A 19,461-nucleotide genomic window follows, 5' to 3' on the forward strand; every position below is an offset into this window, starting at 1 on the left:
CTGCTCTGCTCAGAGCCCAGGAATTGCACCAAATTTGATATGAAGAAGGTTCAATTCCCTCCAGTACTGACGTACCCATACCTGGTTGCTCTGTCTTTTGAAAGCAGGCAGATATTACCATTAAAATGCCATTAATCACTCGGTGCTTTGTTTTCATAGATAAGACACTTAACATGACTGTGAATAATAATTAATATTTATACAACATACTAAAGTCTGTAGAACTGAACGAGTTCTGCAAAGTTCCCATGAAAAACCAACTGCAGCTCATCAGGATCTTAAGAGATCCCCTGAGATGGAGGTGTAAGCTGTTCAAACTAGGCATCAATAACTACATCTGAAACATTTTATCTTCTTGATTTGGTACAGGCTAAAGAGCAAAACGGTGACAGAGTGGCAAGTAAAAATCAATTTTCTCAACCTCTAGCCCCACTTTGATATGACAGCCATAACCTGTACATAACAAGATAAGTACAGGCAAAAGGCATAAAGCTGTATGTGGCATTACCACACAAAACAGGATTTTTATCATGGTTACTGCTAGCACTGTTTATAAGTTTTTCACGATCCGAGGCTTGGCACAAAATGAGCTGGAATCAACAGGAATATTTCCACTTATTTCAAGTGATTGGAGTCAGGGACATACAAAAACTTAATTCTTGTATTTTAGCATTTCTAATAAATCACAGAATATACAGCCTCTTTGGTTATCTTTTTAACTAACTATCCTTTTATGAGGGAACAGAAATTCTTGTGTCCTTGATCCCTGTTTTCTGTCTGTGATGAAAAGTGAGGCTGCTGTACAAGAAGCCCATTAAGTTTATAACCACAGTTTTGAAGTAAATCATTGAAAGAAATGCTTGTTTCCAGAGATAAGAAAACCATCTACTTACATTAGTAGTCTTTTTATAATAATCTATATTGTTGATGTCTCTGGCTAAACCGAAGTCTGCTATTTTCATGACATTATTTTCAGTTACCAAAACATTTCTTGCAGCCAAGTCTCGATGAATACACTGTAAAGGGGGAAAAAAAAAAAAAAAAAAAAAAGGCCCACTGAAATAAACTGCTGTAAAAGTGAAATTACTTCCACACCGTAACTAAGTCTCCTTTATAGATTTTAACCTAAATCACAAGGTGGGAAAGTCACACATTTACTACAAGCCTGTGAAATGATGATTGTCTTAATTACTGCAATTCATCCCCTCAGCTGGTGTTTTTTAAGTTGAACAACGGCCCTAAGAAGCCTCAGAAACGCCTGGTTTACTGAAGACATATTTTGCTAAGGCTGAAAGCTTGGGTGGTGACCCACACTGTGCCATCCTGTTTGTGATGCACTCTCCATTACACGTGCCCAGGTACAGGTATTGCAGCACTTTCATTACAAAGACTGTTAATTAATGTTTCATTATGTTGCTTGTCTTAAAATTATATCATCTCACCAGAGCTAAAACCTGACAGTCTGGATCAGCACAACCGTTTTTAATATAGAAGATCTTAATATGAGATATATCCACAGTATATAATTTTAAACTAGATAGCTAGGGTGTGTGTATTTACTTCAACCACGAGAGCATAAAAATTTAATTATGAAAAGGGAAAAAAACCCAATACAATCTGGGCTTGGCTGTTTGCTTTTAAAACAGCTTTGATACTGAAACTAAACATGTTATCTTCTCAGAGATTTTTTTCCTTCATGTCAGCATTATCCTGAAAACTTGCAACTGATTCTTGACACTGAAAGGACACTGTGATTGCTCTGGATATCGTTCCTGTGTATAAGCAGCATATTAGGATTGATACAAGATGGCAGCAGGGGCATGTTAAGAAACATTGTGTTTGGAATCCCCCCAGGATATTCTACTTCTTCTCAAGTTAAATATCCTTCCCCCAACTTTTGGATTACTCTTTATGTTGGACTCTTTATTTCAGCATGTGCATAGACTTGTTGGACTGAACCACTACAAAAAAACCACCAAAACCAACCAATCAATCAAACAAACAAAAAAAACCAACAAAAAACCCCAAACCACCAGCCAATTTTTTTCTTGCATTATAACTTGCCCCAGCAATTTGCTGAGATCTCTTATCCTGCATGGGTTAAATGGGCCTATGAAGTTTCTGCTCCTCACTGGGTTACTCATGGGGAACTGCCAGGAAAAACCTGCTCCAGCAATGCCTTCATGTGCACAGGACCAGACAACAGTACATGCTTTCAGCATCAAACCAGTCTTCTAATTCAGCATCACGAATGCTACAGTAGCAGAAACAACTCAGACCAGCCTTCCTACTTCCCTATCCTTGTTCTCAAACCCTACAAGAACATCCTCCGAGACACTAGAAACTTCAAGTCAGCCACCCAATAGAAGTTCATCATGTCATCTGAGACACACTAGGATATCCAAGTTATCTTGATAAGACTACCAGGGACGACACAGGATCTACAGCAGACCCATGCCTTTCCAAAACGGCAGGCTGGGGGTACCACAGAGCATCTCAAATGACATGTAACGTCTCTGAGTGAATACCAAGTGATTCAAACCCTGGCATCTTCTGTTAGTAGAACTCTGCTTTCTCATACCCCATTCCTATCTTCAAAATGGTGCCATTATTGATTTCCATATCTGATGTTTCATAGCTGTTCCTCTGGCCCTCATGATTTGCTGTATCTTTGCAATGATCTAGGCCAGGCCCTGTACCCGTACTGGAGCAATGGAGAGGACACGTCTACAGAATTTTAAAAAGCATCCATCCAACTTTGGAAATGGGATATTTTTTCTAAGTGCCATTGCTTGCAAGGCAAAAACTTTTTGTAAGGCAAAAAGTAGGAGCCCAAACATCATCTTTACATATTATTTTTTTCTTTTTTGAAGTCTCAGTGAGCCATTTATTGGATTGAAATAACAAAAACACTGGCCTTCTCACAGTTCCTGCATGATGGAAATACCGTGAGAAGACCAGCTCTCTTATTATTCTAGCTCAGTAAATGGATCCCTAAGGGGAAGAGAACTAGTGAAATACAAACAGAAATGGTGGGATATCTGAAGAACCGGAATGCACAGTTTTACTATGTGCTGCCTTTGTTTTCCCTCTGCCTTGTGCAATGCCTCACATACTGTCAAGTTCAGCACAGCGCTGATCAAGTGTTTTGGCGAAGGAACTGCATGGAGGATGAAGTGGTTCTGCTGGGTGCGTCTGTGCAAGTGCACACCTTCTTGGCAGTGACCTACAAGAGCACTTCAGAGCTTCTCAGCCGGACGCTTGTTCTCAAGATATGCCAATCAAAAGATTTTTTCTTTCCTTTCACAACAGTTCTATTTTCTTGGGACATGGCTCATCGCCAGGCAAATGTTTCATTAATCTTAGAAAGAGATATCCTAAGGTGCTTTACCTAATACAGTACTCACTCTTACTCCATCAGAAGATTTTTCTTTTGGTGTCATGCATGTCACCCTGTCTACCCTACTACAGTAAAAATTACTGTTTCAAAACAAAAGAATAAAAGCAAAATTAGACCTAGATTCCCCCTCCCCTCCAACCTCTACAACTGCAGAAAAGCAATAAAAAAAATCATGACCCCATGCAACAGGAATGGAGGTTTACACTCAGCTCTGGTCTTTGGTTAAAAACAGTTCCATACTTGGGAGTGGACACGATTGGAAACCGGCATAAAACCCACTTCCATATCTTGCAGGAAGTACTTATCATCAATATCTGGTACTCTGGTTTAGACACTGGGTCCAAACAACACCCAGGGTATTTATGATTGCTTGTCCACCAAGTCACAGTATGTTTACAGAGTTAGTTATACAGGGCTATTTAAGGTTTCATAACTGTAATTTAATCAAATTACTGGTTAAAAAAAAAAAAGTTTGAAGTTGAAGAAATAAGTGTCTATGGATACAACAGGATAAAAAAAAAATTCTTTCATCAAGCTTGCTCTCCTGATAAACACCAGTTTTAAGTAAAGCGCAAAGTGCCTTCTCTGTTCACAATTTCTGCCCTGGCACCTTGTGGTTTTCTTAAGTCTGACTCTTATCCTTCTAGAAATCCTTTCAGAAACAAATTCATTTGCTTTACACCACTCTGTGAGCTGGTTTGGTCGATTTGACTGGAAACAGAAGGCAAGTGGTGCTTGCTGTCTCATGGGTGGAGTACTGTGACTTGTGTAATCAAGTGACCACCTGTGCTTATGAATTCAAAGTGCAGATATGTATGCAATATTTATTTCAAATGATCCATTCTGGGCCTCATTTTAGCAATCTTATTAAACAGAGATTAAAAACTAAGTGTATGAATTTTCCCACCGATTTTCAAGAGTATGAATTATGCAACTTGTTTGAGAAAGGTCTTTCTCCCAGCAAATTCCTGAACACAAATGAGATGAGAACAAATTTAAACTAAAAAAAAGTGCCAAATACACACCATGCGCTTTGTGCGGTATTTGCCGAGTTCTACTTACTTTTTGTGAAGCCAGGTACTCCATGCCTCTTGCCAACTGGTAAGTGCATGACACTAAGTCCTTGAACGTCATCTGCTCTTCTGGTACCCTGTTAATATCAAACGAATACTCCATCCCCGGGGGGCGACGTGCTCGCAGGTACTCACGTAGGTTTCCTTTGGAAGCGTATTCTACTATCACGTACAACGGCCCTTTGGATAAACAGAACCGCGTGAAAACTAGAGTAAGATCAAAGGGTAAAATGTTTTTATGTAAAGAAGCTTTTAGTGTTCTCTAATGAATGAATTGAATCAATAAATGTTTAACTGTGAAATCAGTAAGCACAACTTGAAAGAAAAGGAGGTCTGGACTTGGCGAAGTCACTGGTCCAAACCTCCACAGCAGGGTAGTGGCAGAGCTACAATTAGTGGCTGAAAGTACCTAAACCCTGACCCAGCGCCTATTCCCTTCCAGACCACGCCATGTACTGAAAAGCAAGCATTTTTCAATCAAAAATTGCCATGAGATCTCAGACAGAGGCAAAGTGCTTCTTAGCATTTTTTTAATTTCCAGAATTTTATGCCATTCCGCATTGCTTTACATGACATAATTAGCTTTTAATAAAAACACTGTGGTCTTTAGAGAGTAAAAGTGCTCATTTCAAATTCATGGGATACAAGTTCCACTAAAGCAGGGCTGACAATTGAGAACAACAGGCATGGGTAAAACCCCTGTAAAATATCCTTTTTTCCCCTACAGCAAGGGATTAGAGAGTTTTCATATGATATAGTACCCTTTCTCATATTAAAGCTGCAAGTATAATGAGAGACAGAAGTTAAAATATTGCTGCTAAGCTGGGGAAATATCTAAAAATCCCATCACGGCATGACTGTTTCCTTAAAAATCCTTGAAAAATTATGATTAATGATACTTTCACAGACCTGTTGGAAAGTCCTGGCTTACTTTCTTTTCTCTACTCACCATCCTGAGTACAGGCTCCAAGGAGATTGATGATATTTTTATGCTTCCCAATCATCTTCATCATCTCCATCTCTGACACCAGGTCAGATAGATCTTTTTCTGTAGCATCATCTGTACAAGACACAAGTTGAGTTCATATTTTGTAGCATGCCAGCCCAAAACTCCACTGAAAACCACCACTTGGTATAAAACACGTGTACTTCCAAAGGCAGAATACAGGACTTGTTTCCCAGTAAAAATGTTATACAAAGTCATGTTGTGTCCTAACAAAAAATAGTCTCAACCTCTTTGATGGACTGACCACCTCTTCAGTGCTATACGTTAAGAGGCAACACAGTAATATCAGACATAAAAATGCTGTCCTTAGCTATCAAACCTCCAATAACTATGCTTTTCCTGCAAAATAACCTTACAATTAAATTGAAAATAAAAAGCCATCAACCACCTGGACTGAATGGGCTAGGATCTACACATGGACAGCCTCTGACATGAACTAAACTAAAAGCAGAGAGACCCACACGATGCTAATACATCTCCTGGCTCCTAAATACTCACTGCTCAAGATAAACAGGCTGTCAAGGGCACAGATTTACACCCCAAACTGCTGAAGGCTGAGGTCAGCTATGCGCTCTTTGACCCCCCGATGATGACAGAGTTCAGATGCCACAAAAGAAACTTTTTGTGGATGAGAACTGCCATATCCCCCATCCCGATCCCTAATCAGTCCATTTTCTTACCTTTCAACATCTTCACTGCCACAGTCACTGCTTCTTTTGGCCTGTCTTTGTCAATCCCCACCGCTTCGGCCATGACGACTTGCCCAAAGCAACCTTCTCCCAGGGGTTTACCCAGCGTCAGCCTAGAGGTATAAACAGGAGATTAGCACACAGCATCTGGTGAAGGGATGCAGCCAGTGAAATTCCAGGGCTAAATATAAAAAGCTTTCAACAACTTGCTGTAGCATGAAGCATTTATCATATGGAACTAATGAGACTCTGGGTGAGCATCGGTTTTCACGCGGGCTGCAGTCTGTTTTCTTAGGGATGGGATAGCGAGCATCTCAGAAGGGCAGATAAGTTGCTAAACTCAGGTTTTTAAGCTCTCCTTCTCCTTATAATAAGAAAAGGCTGTACTCAACGGCTAGCGGCGAGACACAGCGTGGAGGGGCAGAGCTTTCAAAAAGCATCAGTCTGCGGCTGAAATACAGGAGCAGCCAGCAGCACGCAAGCTTCTCCTGTCATTGTAACACGGCTGGTTCTCTTCTTTTTCACACTGACTGCAAGGAGATGAAAGAAAAGTTTCTTTGTGTGTGTTGCCATGTGGTCGCTTTCAGGCAGCTGATGATTTGTGTGGTAAAGGGTGGTATTTAGAGCAGGGGGGATGTTTTAAATACTATTAACTCCTCTGATACAACGGCACAGTGCAGAGAGAAAGGAAAATCAAACATGCTCTCAGGCAGCTTAATTTTAGCACAGAATTTGTATTCTTGAGTTCTGTTTGGGGATGCGGGCTGTGAACGTTTGCCTAATGATCTCCTGAGCCGAAGGAATTAGACAGGACAGAAACAAAGTCAGTAGACACCACGTTTGGGCGCAGATGCGGGTAATTATCGCACCCGTTTCTCTTTTGTGTGGCTGATGAGGTGGCCAGACAGCCATCGTCTTGTGGGAGACAGGAGGATGAAGGCGAGAGAAGGGGAAGGGAAAAGAGGCCGTCGACAAGCGTGCGGCGAAGGCCTGGGAGGGGTTCCTGCTGCGAGAGCCCGGGGAAAGTGCCGGTGATGCTCACGCGCCTTGAAGGGCTGCCAGGAGCTGCCATGGCCGCCAGCTCCGCTCCTCGGCTGCACGACCCGGTGCAGCTCAGGCAGCGGCCAGGCCCAGGCGGGCGGCAGGGCCCAGGTAGGCAGCAGGGCCCAGGCGGGCGGCAGGGCCCTCCCTGCCCGGCCGCACAAAGGCAGCACCTCTGCAGGACAAAGCACTTGGCAGATCTGAGCATCCCCTATGAGCCATCTTCTCCACGGCCTCCCCGCCCACAGCAAGATCACTCTTCTGACATCCTTGTGCATTCCCCCAGCGCTTTGATCCTTTAAGGGGCGAGACGGGATGCTTTATTTATCCACAGCTGGGTCTAGCACAGTGGCTGTCTCTTGGCTGAGGGCTCTTTGCTGCCACAAGTGTCATGTATGAGGGTAAGAGGAGATGCGTCCTGTCTGCAGCGCCCAGGTTCTGCTCAGAGAGCGGGAAGCAGAGACCAGAGGAAATTGAAACTCAGTTATAATCATAGTATCAACGTAAGAAACCTTCTAAAAAGAGCAGCCATTGAAGAGGGCTCTGCAAAAATGCATTTTGTGGAGCACATCCCTCGTTGTAAAACCCACTCAGCTGTAACAGACAGACACAGAGATGTCGATCTCAACTTTATGAGGATTAAAGAGATAAAATAGAAAAGAAACCTCAAAGCCTCTGGGTAAAGCCTTTTTCATTCCAAACTAAATGCTTAAGGGCCAGATTTGGGTTCCTTTACTCACAGAGAATATCACCTAACACCCAGAAGAAGTGCCATGGCAGAAATCAGAGAGGGTGCTCGGCAGGTGTGATGCTGCTAACGTTATCCTGCGTAGTGGCCAGAATCGGCTTTTCAGAACTGATTTCTTAAGGTCTTGGCTTTCCACGGTCAAAAGCAAAATTCACAGGTATGATTATGTAGGGACTCGTTCTTAAAAACATGTCTTTCCCCATGAAATACAGGGAGAAGTTGTCATACCATCAACAGAAGAGCCTTAGACCAGGGCTATGTGGTTTGAAAACCCCGCTTATCTGCTCAGGCACAGGACAGAAGTGAGAGGTGGTTCCTCCCGAGGGCAGCCCACAGACTCCTTGTCAAACAAGGTCTTTGCCTGGGTGAGAATTCCTCAAGCTGTTTTGGACTGGTTTCTAAAGCAAACGCAAGTTTAAAAAGGTGCAAAGACTGAAGGGCAGCGTATGCTATGCTGAGGTCATCCTGCGTTTTCTCCAGAACTAAAATTGAATTTAGGATCTTGGCAGAGAACAAACATTTGCATTGGAAACTGGTTAATTTATGTGCTATTGCCCTGCTAGGACTAAAGTAACAAACCCCTCATTGTGTGCCTCCTGCCCCCCAACCTAATAAACTGCCTCTAAATAGCCTCCTTTCATTGCAAATCTGCTCCACCTACATTTGTGCTGAACGCTGGTTTTAAATGTTTAGCACTCTAAAATTTTCCGCATTTGGTGTATCCCCCCAGGGCATGGGCTGACAGAAGTACATATACAGGCCCTCACTGTTGACTAGAATACTGCAGGTGGCAATTACAGCATTTTGCACTAGTTTTCAGCTACATCATTAAAATAATTTCCAGAACAGTTGTCAGAAGGTTCAAAATTACAGCTCTTCTATCCAAAAGTTACAACCCTGAACTTTCAAAGAGAACTGTTCGTGATAAGAGGTGTTATTTTCTCAAAGCCACCTAAAGACTTCTTAAAGTTAGTACTAACTTTAATAAATAATTACAGGTCTATCTGCGTTAATATTATCTATTTTACATGTCTTTTTTATATTAATACAGTTATAGCTTTAATTAGATTATTCAGAAGCTCATTTGCATGTTAGTTAACAGACTCTGAAGAAAGTAATATGTAGTCATACGAATTTGCATTTATCAGATTTCACTATGCCCTGCTTGAAACCGAATACTTTTAAGCCACAGTTGTGGTACATATATGCCCACAGTATGCAAGATGTCCCTCTAAATCAAAAATCATCTCCATTAATAAAGGTTAATACAAAATCAACACAAAATCCTACCCAAAGTCCTGACAGAAATAAAACACTGTCTAATATCATATTTTAGTCTTTATCTCCTACATGATACTGTATTACTTATTTTATAAATATTAACCAATTAAGTAATCAAGTAAGGAACATGTTTTAATGTACAGAGGTATTGTTTTGGGAAATCTTCAACAATGCTTGTACGTGGTTATCTCTCACAGCCTTGACTATATATTTTGAAACAACATTTCAGATTTACTCCCTTCCTAACAGAGGAGTTACATTTCAGCACGGTACCTGCAAACCTACAAGAAATCTGAAAATAAAATCATAATGACACGCAGGGAAAATTTAGTTTCTATTTAAACAAACTGATTTCAGATAACTGAATTGGATCTTCATCTTCAGACGAGGCTCAAGTAAGTGAGATTTTCTTTTAACTAAAGAAACCTTGGGAGACATTAGGAAAGATGCTTCCTCCCATACCGTGTTAAGTTTTTCAGATGTGCATAGGCAGTGTTAAGGGAAACAGGCTACGTACTTATCTCTTGGAAATTCCCATTTTGGGTCTTCTGGCAATTCATATTCCGAGACTCCTGCCAGCATGGGGGCATCAGCAGTAGAGGAGAGGCGAGTAGTTATCCTCACCAGAGGTGTGTTGGAATTCATGGAGGAACTCGAGTCTGCTGACACCTGTTGTTGCAATACAGGATGCAAAAAAGGGGGGAGGGGGGGGAAAAAAGGCATCGATGTAATCTTGGCCCAATATCTGAAAAGCAGCAGTACTTGATAACCAAGCCAGCTCAGAACAATGGTACCAGAAAAGAGGCTGAACCTACAATCTTGTTTCTAGTGTACTATTCTCACCTCCCTTGTAAGCACAATACTGACTCTAATTGCTGCCAAGTCTGTCCCATAGGTTGAAAACCCTCTAAGTTTTAAATACATTCACTCAGAAGATACATTAAATAAACTTTTCTTACCGTTTATGAAATTATTTTTTTTTAATCAATTGAAAGTATTTACATCATCACCCGCAGATATCTAAGTAGGCAGCTTACACTGTAAGCAGATGTTACCAATAAGTTCTCTTCTTCCACTAACTTCCAGCTGTCCATGTCACCACTTCTCCTCCCAAATCAGCACACAATTTACCTTCTTCTTTTTGGTGTTACTATTAAATTGAAATTTTGAGGTTTTAATTGAAAAAATGGTACTTTTGTAAAGGCTCCCATATTTTTCATCAGTGTCGATGATCAAGGTTACATGAATGTTACTGCGTAGGAAATGTTGGATTCTCTTACACCAGGTCCTGCACTTGGGTCACAAGAACACCATGCAACACTGCAGCCTTGGGGAGGAGTGGCTGGAAAGCTGCCAGATGGAAAAGGACCTGGGGGTGTTGGTCGACAGCAGCTGAACATGAACCAGCAGTGTGCCCAGGTGGCCAAGAAGGCCAATGGCATCCTGGCGTGTATCAGCAATAGCGTGGCCAGCAGGACTAGGGCAGTGATTGTCCCCCTGTACTCAGCACTGGTGAGGTCTCACGTCGAACACTGGGTTCAGTTTTGGGCCCCTCACTGCAAACAAGACATTGAGGTGCTGGAGCGTGTCCAGAGAAGGACAATGAAGATGGTGAAGGGTCTGGAGCACAAATCTTGGGAGGAGCAGCTGAGGGAACGGGTGTTGTTTAGCCTGGAGAAAAAGAGACTCAGGGAAGACCTTATTGCTCTCTACAACTGCCTGAAAGAGGTTGTAGCAAGGTGGGTGTTGTACTTTTCCCAAGTAGGAAGCGATAGGATGAGAGAAAATGGTCTCAGGTTGAGCCATGGGAGGTTTAGATTGGATATTAGGAAAGATTTCCTCACTGAAAGGTTTGTCAAGCATTGGAAGAGGCTGTCCAGGGAAATGGTGGAGTCCCCATCCCTGGAGGTATTTAACAGATGTGTAAATGTGGTGCTTAGGGACATGGTTTAGCGGTGGCCTTGGCAGTGTTAGATTAATGGTTGGACTCAATGATCTTAGAGGTCTGTTCCAACCTAAATGATTCTACGATTCTGTATTTTCTAAGCATCCAATATTGAAAGCATCAAAAAGCAATCACAATAATCAGGGGATGTTTAAGTTTTCAGCTAACTACATTCTTAATTAAGATTCTGCAGGCAAGGTGAAGAAGAGCTCCTAAAATAATTTCATGTCCAATGCGCTGAAACATAATTCACTTTGAGGTATGATTTCTTATTGATCTCAACAACATTTTCCTTAGAGCAAAGATAGTTGATAACTGCTTTGAAAAACGAGGCAGCTATTTCATCCATATAAGGAAACTCGTTTTTGGTGTGAATGGTGTATCTTCTGTACAGTGCTCTCCTCAAACCCGCAAGCAGCAGCCTGATGTCTGCTGACCTCAGAGTTTCACGTGAATATGAACAACAGAACAAAAATGCTTGTATTGCCAGTCTTCTCCTCCTTTGAGTGTGACTCTTCTGTCACTCTCCAGGCTGTGACAGTCTTGACCAAGCCTAAATCCCATGGCCAAGAGGGGTGAAGGTTGTTCCAGTTGTTCCACAATGCCATCACTGGTTCCTGTCCTCACATCAGGCGGCAGGAGGTGCTTCTCAGCCAGCATCGTTGGGACCCTGCCCAAGCTGGAAGCCTAGTATTGCAGTAACTACCACTCTCGACCTTCGTCCTTATCACCTGGAGTCAACTTTGACAACAGGTTTGCTTATGTAAAGTGCCACTGGGCTACAATTTTGTTCCAGAGGTCTTATAACTAGATTTAAAAAAAAAAAAAGCAGTAAGTAAACAGATCCTAATAGCATTAGAGTGCAAACTGGTGACAATGATATGAACACAAAATCCTCTTGTCTCCTCTCTTGACACCTGATAAGCACAACTTAGTGCTCCCTTATTTCAAGTCCAATTAACTATTACAGCATCTCAGCCCATGGCATTACTCGAGCTCCTCAGAATGGGTCTGAAAAGCTTTTGCAACCATGTCATGCTCTTACACAATTTATTTTGACAGGACAAGGCTAAAACTCTCCAAGAAATCTCTCATCATGACTCTGACAACCTGTTTTGAGAGGTCTTTTTGCAGGCTGACATCCTCAAACCCATCTCAGTCAAATGGGGTTGGTTTCTTGACATTCTTCTAAGACCAGAGATTAAGACTGGAAGAGGTCTCATAAAGAAAAAGTGTTAAGGACTGCTGTAAAAAAATTTAACCTTGGTCATCAGTTTTGCAGCTGACAGAGACCTTTCTTGATAGCAGAAGCTCCAGCTTCTGCATGCACGATGTGATATCCATGGAACAAGGGAGTATGACTGCACAAATACAGCTACCATTCAAATAAGAGAGGTGGACTGCTTTCCCCCTTGTCCATCCAACCATCGCTGATGTTAATATTTATTTTCAGCAAATATAAGTACCTGGCACATTCCTCTAAGCTAATAAATATGGTGACCACTTGGGATACAAACAGAAATCTTCTATTAAGGCAGACTACGTAGCTCTAAATCAATCAGTAAGTGAATGCTGAACAGAGTCAGTCCTTCGAGAGAGATGCTGCTATGCCCAGCCTAGAGGGAAACACACCTGCTAGAGCTGAACCGCTCACTCAGAGCTGCATGGCAGGTCAACGTGAGAACCTGGGCTAGAATTAAGACTTCTACTTATTTTTATATTTTCACTATTTCACTACAGTTTAAAAATGAGGCTTCATGAAATGAACTAGCTCAGCACTAAGAAATGTGCAAATCTCAACAATGCAGCAACTCCTGTCCCACACGACTTCCTCTGAATTTCATTTCTCTTATTTCTGGTTTCCATTTTTACACCTCTCTCACAGCAAACCTACTCCTAATACTCTAAGACCACTTCATTCATGTTTCCAAAATCCACGCACCAGCCATTCTACCAAGATATTTATTCTAGTCCTGTTTTATTTATTGTTTTCTTTATTAACATTACCTTTACTTTCTCACTTTCCACTGTCATTAAAACCATTGTTTTGATGGAACACGAGGAAAGCAAGGAAGTGAAGCTGCAAAATTTAGATTATATCCCTTACATATCAGAAATGGCCCAAAATGTTCTTAAGTCTTTTTTTTTTTTTTTCATGAATACAATGTATTAGACACTATTCAATTTTCTACTAGAGTTTCATCTTCTTACTAGCTCTTACACTCACAATTCAGTGGTCTTAGCACAGTTAAAACCTATAAATGTAAACTTGCAATAAACTGAAATACTCTTGTGATGCATTTCAAACAGAAGTTAAATAGTAATAAAGTATAGAAAAAACAGTTGAAAGACTCTGCCATGTTCCCTTTTAACATTATTGCATGTGTTTACTTCACACAATAACTGGATGATTGGCCAGAGATGCTGTAGGTAACCAAAGTGCATTAACACGGATAGGAATGATGAGAAATCCAGAGGAACTACTCTGTGTCTGGGAGAAGAAAAATGAACTGTACTCCCAGGGAATATTCTTCTGATTGATTAATTGGAGCAGTACAAGGAGTTACAGGAGCTCAAGGGCTATAAAAATCTGCTCCAGAAAAGATGAAGCCAACCCAGTCTGGCCTGTGGTTGGAGGAGATTTTCTGTTTCAAAATAGCCTTTCACCTTTTCTGCAATAGTAAAGAATTAACCTTTGAACTCATCCTTTAAGCATCTTTTTTCACTGCCTTAGAGTGCACTATAAAACAATGAGGAAAACCTTACCTACTCCAAGGTCAGTACACATGGTCAACTTTAATCTACACGTACACATTTAAGTAGCAGCAGATAGAAGGCCTTTTTCCAGAGCTTGCTACTTGCAGCATTGCTCTCCAACCCCTGGTTCAAGAACCAGTGACACTCCTGCCATCAACCCTGCACTTCAGTGTGTGGAGTTCTTTCAGGTATGTGGATGCTCTTTTTGCTTGCAGTCATGTAAAGATTCAACATACGGAGGACACGGGCACAACAGAGGCTAGAGTGAGTTTTCGCAGCACGTTTGCAATTGTGCATGGCAAATATACAGTCCACAGGGCCACTTTTGGGTTTGCCAGGTGCCAAGAAGTAGCAGTTGGACATCTAGTCAAAATGTATCACTCAGCTCACCAACATGTGCTTCTCAGAGATAAAGGGACAAAGCAGAGCCAGGGCAGAGAAGCAAGGAAGGGCACCCAGGATAGGCGAATTAAACATCTTCAAGGCCTATCAGTGTGTTCGGGGCACCTGGTTTAAGTGATGACACTACACTAGGGAGGTATTTTGAGTGCTTAACTAAAGCAAGAAAAGCAGAAGTCAGCTTGACTTGAGCAAAACACTGAAAGGACTATTGTGGTGTATGTTAAGCTTCAGAGGAAGCTAGACCTCCACCATAAAATATTCTTTGTGTGCTACCTTCCTGCTCTTAGGAGCCAGAACCAAGAAAATTACCAGTCTCAAGCAGATCTTTAGCTCCATACCTGCACTTCAGAAGGAGAAAATCCTCCTGTGTCCAAACCTCACGCACCAACGCATGATTATATCCCCATTTTAACAATGTGTTTTTTCCCTCAGCCAACACACTGTATTTAATCAGCACTAAGATAATGCTTTAAAAGCATTTCTAAGCAGTGGAGCATTTAAAACAAACAAATCTTTGCTGAAATCTTTAAATACCATGTGGCAAAATCAGCTGCAGAGCAGTGTGCAATTGTCTGTAATTGATTATGAAGGGTGTTCCTCCACTGGTGATTTACACCATGTCCCAAAGCCTAAATCTGTCAGTTCTGGCCCTCATGCTGTGAGATTTTAGCAGCCATGCAGTGATTTCCTATAATTGTCAGTCTTTTTGAAGGCCCTGCTATAAAAGTTAATTTGAAGTCATATGCATATATGTATATAAATATCATTAGTAACTAATTCTATCAGCTGTGGATAGAAACAGTCCACCTGAGTGACTGGTTCTAGGAAAATGGAAGGCTAAATGCACTACATGAAACTGCGGATTCCTGGTGTTAAGTACTGACATTTAACACACACGCACCACCCCTTCAGGAAAAGCACTCCTTTTGAAACACTTACACAACAACATAAAGAACAAGTACTACTAGGCAAGTGGATGGTTTCCATATAGAGAAATCCAAGGATAAAGCAAGAAACTAAAATAGGCATTAAGATAAATTCCTTGCAACATATCCTACTGACAGCTGTATATTAATCTTTGTATTTCAGACATGAATTCTATTTTTACAGCTCAATACCATGTGAAATATTGTGTTACTTTACTTGTTCCAGATTACTTTTCTCTTTTTCAGGTTCCTGCTGCCATCACCATTTTGAACTAGCTATTCTGCTGGATGAGCTTAAGTCTTACTCTAAATGAACCAATCTTTGTTCACAACCGCACTCATTTTTATGAAGGATTAGACTCAACAACAGCAGATACAAATTAATGAGAATGTAAAAATATTAAGCCTATGAAATCATTTCTCCCTATTTAAGACACCTATCTACACCCACATTGAGGGGGTCCAGATTTGACAGACTGTCAAACGTGTAACTGTGATAGCACTAACAAAACGCTCAAGTGATGATAAACTCTTGTACTTGACTTTGGGCAAAGATGGGAGTGCCTTTTTTTTCTGTTTAAATTATAATTTATTTGTTAAAAAAGAAGTTCTACTAAAGAGATGTAAATCCGATTTAAGGCTACTCTTTACTTTTTGGTTGAGTGAACCTGTCACCTAAAGCCTATACCGCAAATCAGCTTGTGATGTTCCATCCTACAAAAACACTTCCTCTCTCTCTCCCTCGCAAGCTGGTACTTCTAGAACAGAACAGGGCTAATACCAACAAAGCACTGCACCTCTGCTTTTATTTAAAGAAGAGGAACTGCTTGCTAGATTTCCCTGTTAGCAGTTTCTATTTCGAAAACCAAGTACCAGATCCTAGTGAAGCTTAGGATTGTAGAGGGAGGGAACTGATAATTCCTGACTTCATGACCCTTCCTATGAATGTGAAAAGAACCGCATTTTGGCAGGGAAAAAATGCCTGCATGTGGGGAATGATAAAATCCTGTAGTAGCTCAGACTAAATAGTGTACGAGAATCCAGGCCTGCAAACCAAACCATATGTTACTCAGCAAGAGTCTTATCCCACTTAGACAAGATGGCATCACAGTTATGCAAATGTCTCTTCGTGAACCAGGATTATTTTCATATCCAGATCCTTAGGGAGCTTGACCCAGCAGAAAGAGCTTTGAAAACAATATCAAGAATTCCCCAGCCTATGGCCTCATTTCTCTGGAATTCCAACAAATCCCATTACGCAGCCCTAGATCTCTGCCCAGCTCACAGTCTACCTGCCACGAGCATCTCCCCTGCTCGCTCTCACCCATCCTCTCAACAACTCAGCCACTTTCTCTATTCCTCCCACACACAGCACAAAGCCAAGGGAGAACCTTCTGTGATCAATAGATAAAAAAAGGTTTAATGACAAAACCCCACCTGACTTTAAATACAATCCTCTGAAATACAAATAACGTGAAACAAAAAAGTAAGCCTGACAGTAAGACAAAACAGCGTTGAATAACCCAGAAACACCTACCCATTAAATAAAACACCTCCTGGATTATTTTTTAATTTTTGGTTTGTGCCAACAATTCTGAAATCCAAAAATCAGCTTTAAAAGATGCAGAAAGTAAACAACTGCAGCAGCCTTAGAGACCAAGGAGATGCTAACTGAAAAATTAAGGAATCTTCACTGTTAATGAGCAAGACTTCAGAGACTGATCATCTCATTCCGCCTCTGCATGCTAATATGATTAGTGAAATGGCCAGTGAAATCGTCAAAACAGAAATACAGATTTCTTTTAATGCTTATAGTAGTTATATTTTCCTCTACGAAGATACAAAAGCAGAGAGCCCTTCAATGAGAAACTCCTGTTAATAAAAAAGTACTTGGGAGAATTGAGAATAGTGGAATTTTTGCTTAAGGGTTGAAATAGGATTTGCACTTTAAAACACATACTGTTTCTCTAAAAATTATTCCCAGTTTTAAAAGTAAAATGCCAGTTTTGCTAGGAAAAATCTAGAAAAACAAAATAAAACAGTAAAATTGTATCTGACAAGCATGTTCTAAGACAGAGAATTTTTCCTCTGTGAAAACCTTCGGAGAAGGTCCATACTGCACCCTTTAATGATAAATAACTAAATTGAGGGCAGTGGTTGGCATTGCTATCACACACAATGAAATAACACTCTCTCCCCAAGGAACCATTTCCAACTGACACAGCTGAGCTCACACCAAACCTTAAGCATGTTTTATGCCGTCAACTTAGCTCCGAGTTATTATGATGCTTTGATATTTAAGCAGAAATTTAATGGTTAAGTATACAACATCTGAAAAGCCTTCTTTGTCCAGAAAGTTACACAGATCTTTAGCCACAGAGATGTGTGAATGGACCTGAGGGCTTCTCATCACTTTCTGATACAGCCAGAAGTCCCTCTTCTTTGCAGTGATTTTCAAGCAAACGAATAAAATCACAAAATTAGAGAAAAAAAAAAAAAAAAAAAAAAAAAAAAAAAACATAAGAATTAACATTTTTGATCATAAAACAAACCAAATATTTTTCAGATCAGAAAAAATTCATGTCCCTCACCAAGGTTTTGTAAAATACTGCACTTCAGAGGAAGATGGCTAAAGCATTACTACTCTGCAGTATTTTTAACCAAGAAGGTTCAGAAACAACAGTTCAGAGGAAAGTAATGCCGTTCAAAATTCCAAGATCAAGCTCCACCCTAACTCTGTGTGACCATGCATCTAAATTTTAAACACCGAAGAACTATTTTTAAGGCACATATATCTGACAGCAATAATATTCTGGACAAGCTGTAAAAACAAACTGCAGAAATTCTGTGCAACCTACTCACAGTGCAGATGGACCTGAACTAAACCCTCCAGATCCAAAGAACCTGAACTAAACCCTCAGATCCAAACCGCCTGACCGGAGCCTGGATCCAACCCTGCAGACAGCGCCTGTTTTGAATACCAAGGTGAACCACAGCCTCAGGTGCCAACACCCCTCCAGCTCGCGAGACTGAGAGCTGGGGGTGGATTTGGTGAGTTCAGAGGTCTATCCTGAAAACATGCTGCAAGAAAATCAAAACATATTAAACTCCATCTTCAAAAGAAACAAGTCTTTCAGGAGAGGATAGTATGTGGGAACAGAGGCTTGTTTTGGCAAGTGATGGCCTTTGACAAAGCCAAAGTCCTGTTACTCGTTCAACGGGTTTGTTGCTCATGGTATCGCCCTCTCCAGCAATGCTCATTGCCAGCCACAAGCAATTGCAAAATATATTTTGTGTGAAGCTGCTGTGTGCACTTTAAATCTGACATCTGCTTTTGTTCCCCACTCAAAAGCATCAGCATTTTAATCAAAGTGTCCGAGATCTGATACAGTATCTCCCCTATTTTTACTTTATTACAGTCACTTTTCTATTTTGGGGTGGTTTCTGGATGCTTGGCTATGAAATACCCTCCCCTCAGCCTTCAAAATTCTTCCTGAAAAATACCTCTCTGTATCTGGTATCCAGTTACTACAATAATAGTCACCTTAGAAACTTTAAAAGTACACAATTGAAGAGGATTCTGTTCCAAAGTCCATTAAGTCAGTAAAATTTTTTCCATTGACTTCAGTGAGCTGTGGGATCAGGCCCCAAAATACTTTAAATACATTTTTTCCATCTATAGGCTGCTAACACAGAACATATTCTATTTTTTTAACATTTCTCCTCTTAACATCCCTGCCCTGGTTTCCTTGCCTTGAGACACACATCGCTGTGCTGTTAAAGATGTCCTTTTTTCCCATGCCAGTCTCCTAGGTGCCAAACTAAATCCTACCCCTACTGCAATATGGTATAATGCTTATTTATTCCCCTTTCCAAAGCTTTCATCAGAAGGATGTGCTGGCTTAGTTGTTTGGTAAAAGTTTTTTAAACTCTTTATCTACTTTCTGTTACCTGTCTGCGCAGAGGGATTCGCTTTGTCAGCTTGTGGACAGCGGGCTGGCTGCTGAAATCGGGCTTCTTGGTGGTGTTCTTCATGCGACACAGGATGACTGTCAGCACCATGCAGGCAATTAAGAAGACCCCTATGCAGTAAATTGCTATTTCCAGGTAGTCTGGAGATGTCGGATATTCTTTTTCTTTTTCAGGAGCTGGATTGGAAGTTTTTAGGAGGGAACAATCATGCCACAGAGTTA

The 19,461-nt window shown here is 41.0% G+C and overlaps 1 protein-coding gene across 9 annotated transcripts in view; it reads right to left on the reverse strand.

Moving 5' to 3' along the window:
* FGFR2 (fibroblast growth factor receptor 2) overlaps positions 1–19,461 on the reverse strand; it is an 84,215-nt gene that overhangs the window by 8,185 nt on the left and 56,569 nt on the right. For 6 of the 9 annotated variants that reach the window (XM_026851203.1, XM_026851200.1, XM_026851197.1 and 3 more), the window contains 6 exons: positions 19,214–19,416; positions 9,756–9,907; positions 6,160–6,281; positions 5,423–5,533; positions 4,463–4,653; positions 894–1,016 (listed from right to left, as the gene is read on the reverse strand). In XM_026851203.1, coding sequence (XP_026707004.1) covers positions 894–1,016; positions 4,463–4,653; positions 5,423–5,533; positions 6,160–6,281; positions 9,756–9,907; positions 19,214–19,416 — 902 coding nt within the window. The remainder of the gene's footprint in view (positions 1–893; positions 1,017–4,462; positions 4,654–5,422; positions 5,534–6,159; positions 6,282–9,755; positions 9,908–19,213; positions 19,417–19,461) is intronic. The other 3 variants (XM_026851205.1, XM_026851199.1, XM_026851194.1) reach the window with 1 other exon arrangement.

This window comes from Athene cunicularia (genome assembly GCF_003259725.1).
Source record: "Athene cunicularia isolate RWA chromosome 6 unlocalized genomic scaffold, athCun1 chr6_part1, whole genome shotgun sequence".
In the NCBI taxonomy this organism is placed as follows: Eukaryota; Metazoa; Chordata; class Aves; order Strigiformes; family Strigidae; genus Athene; species Athene cunicularia.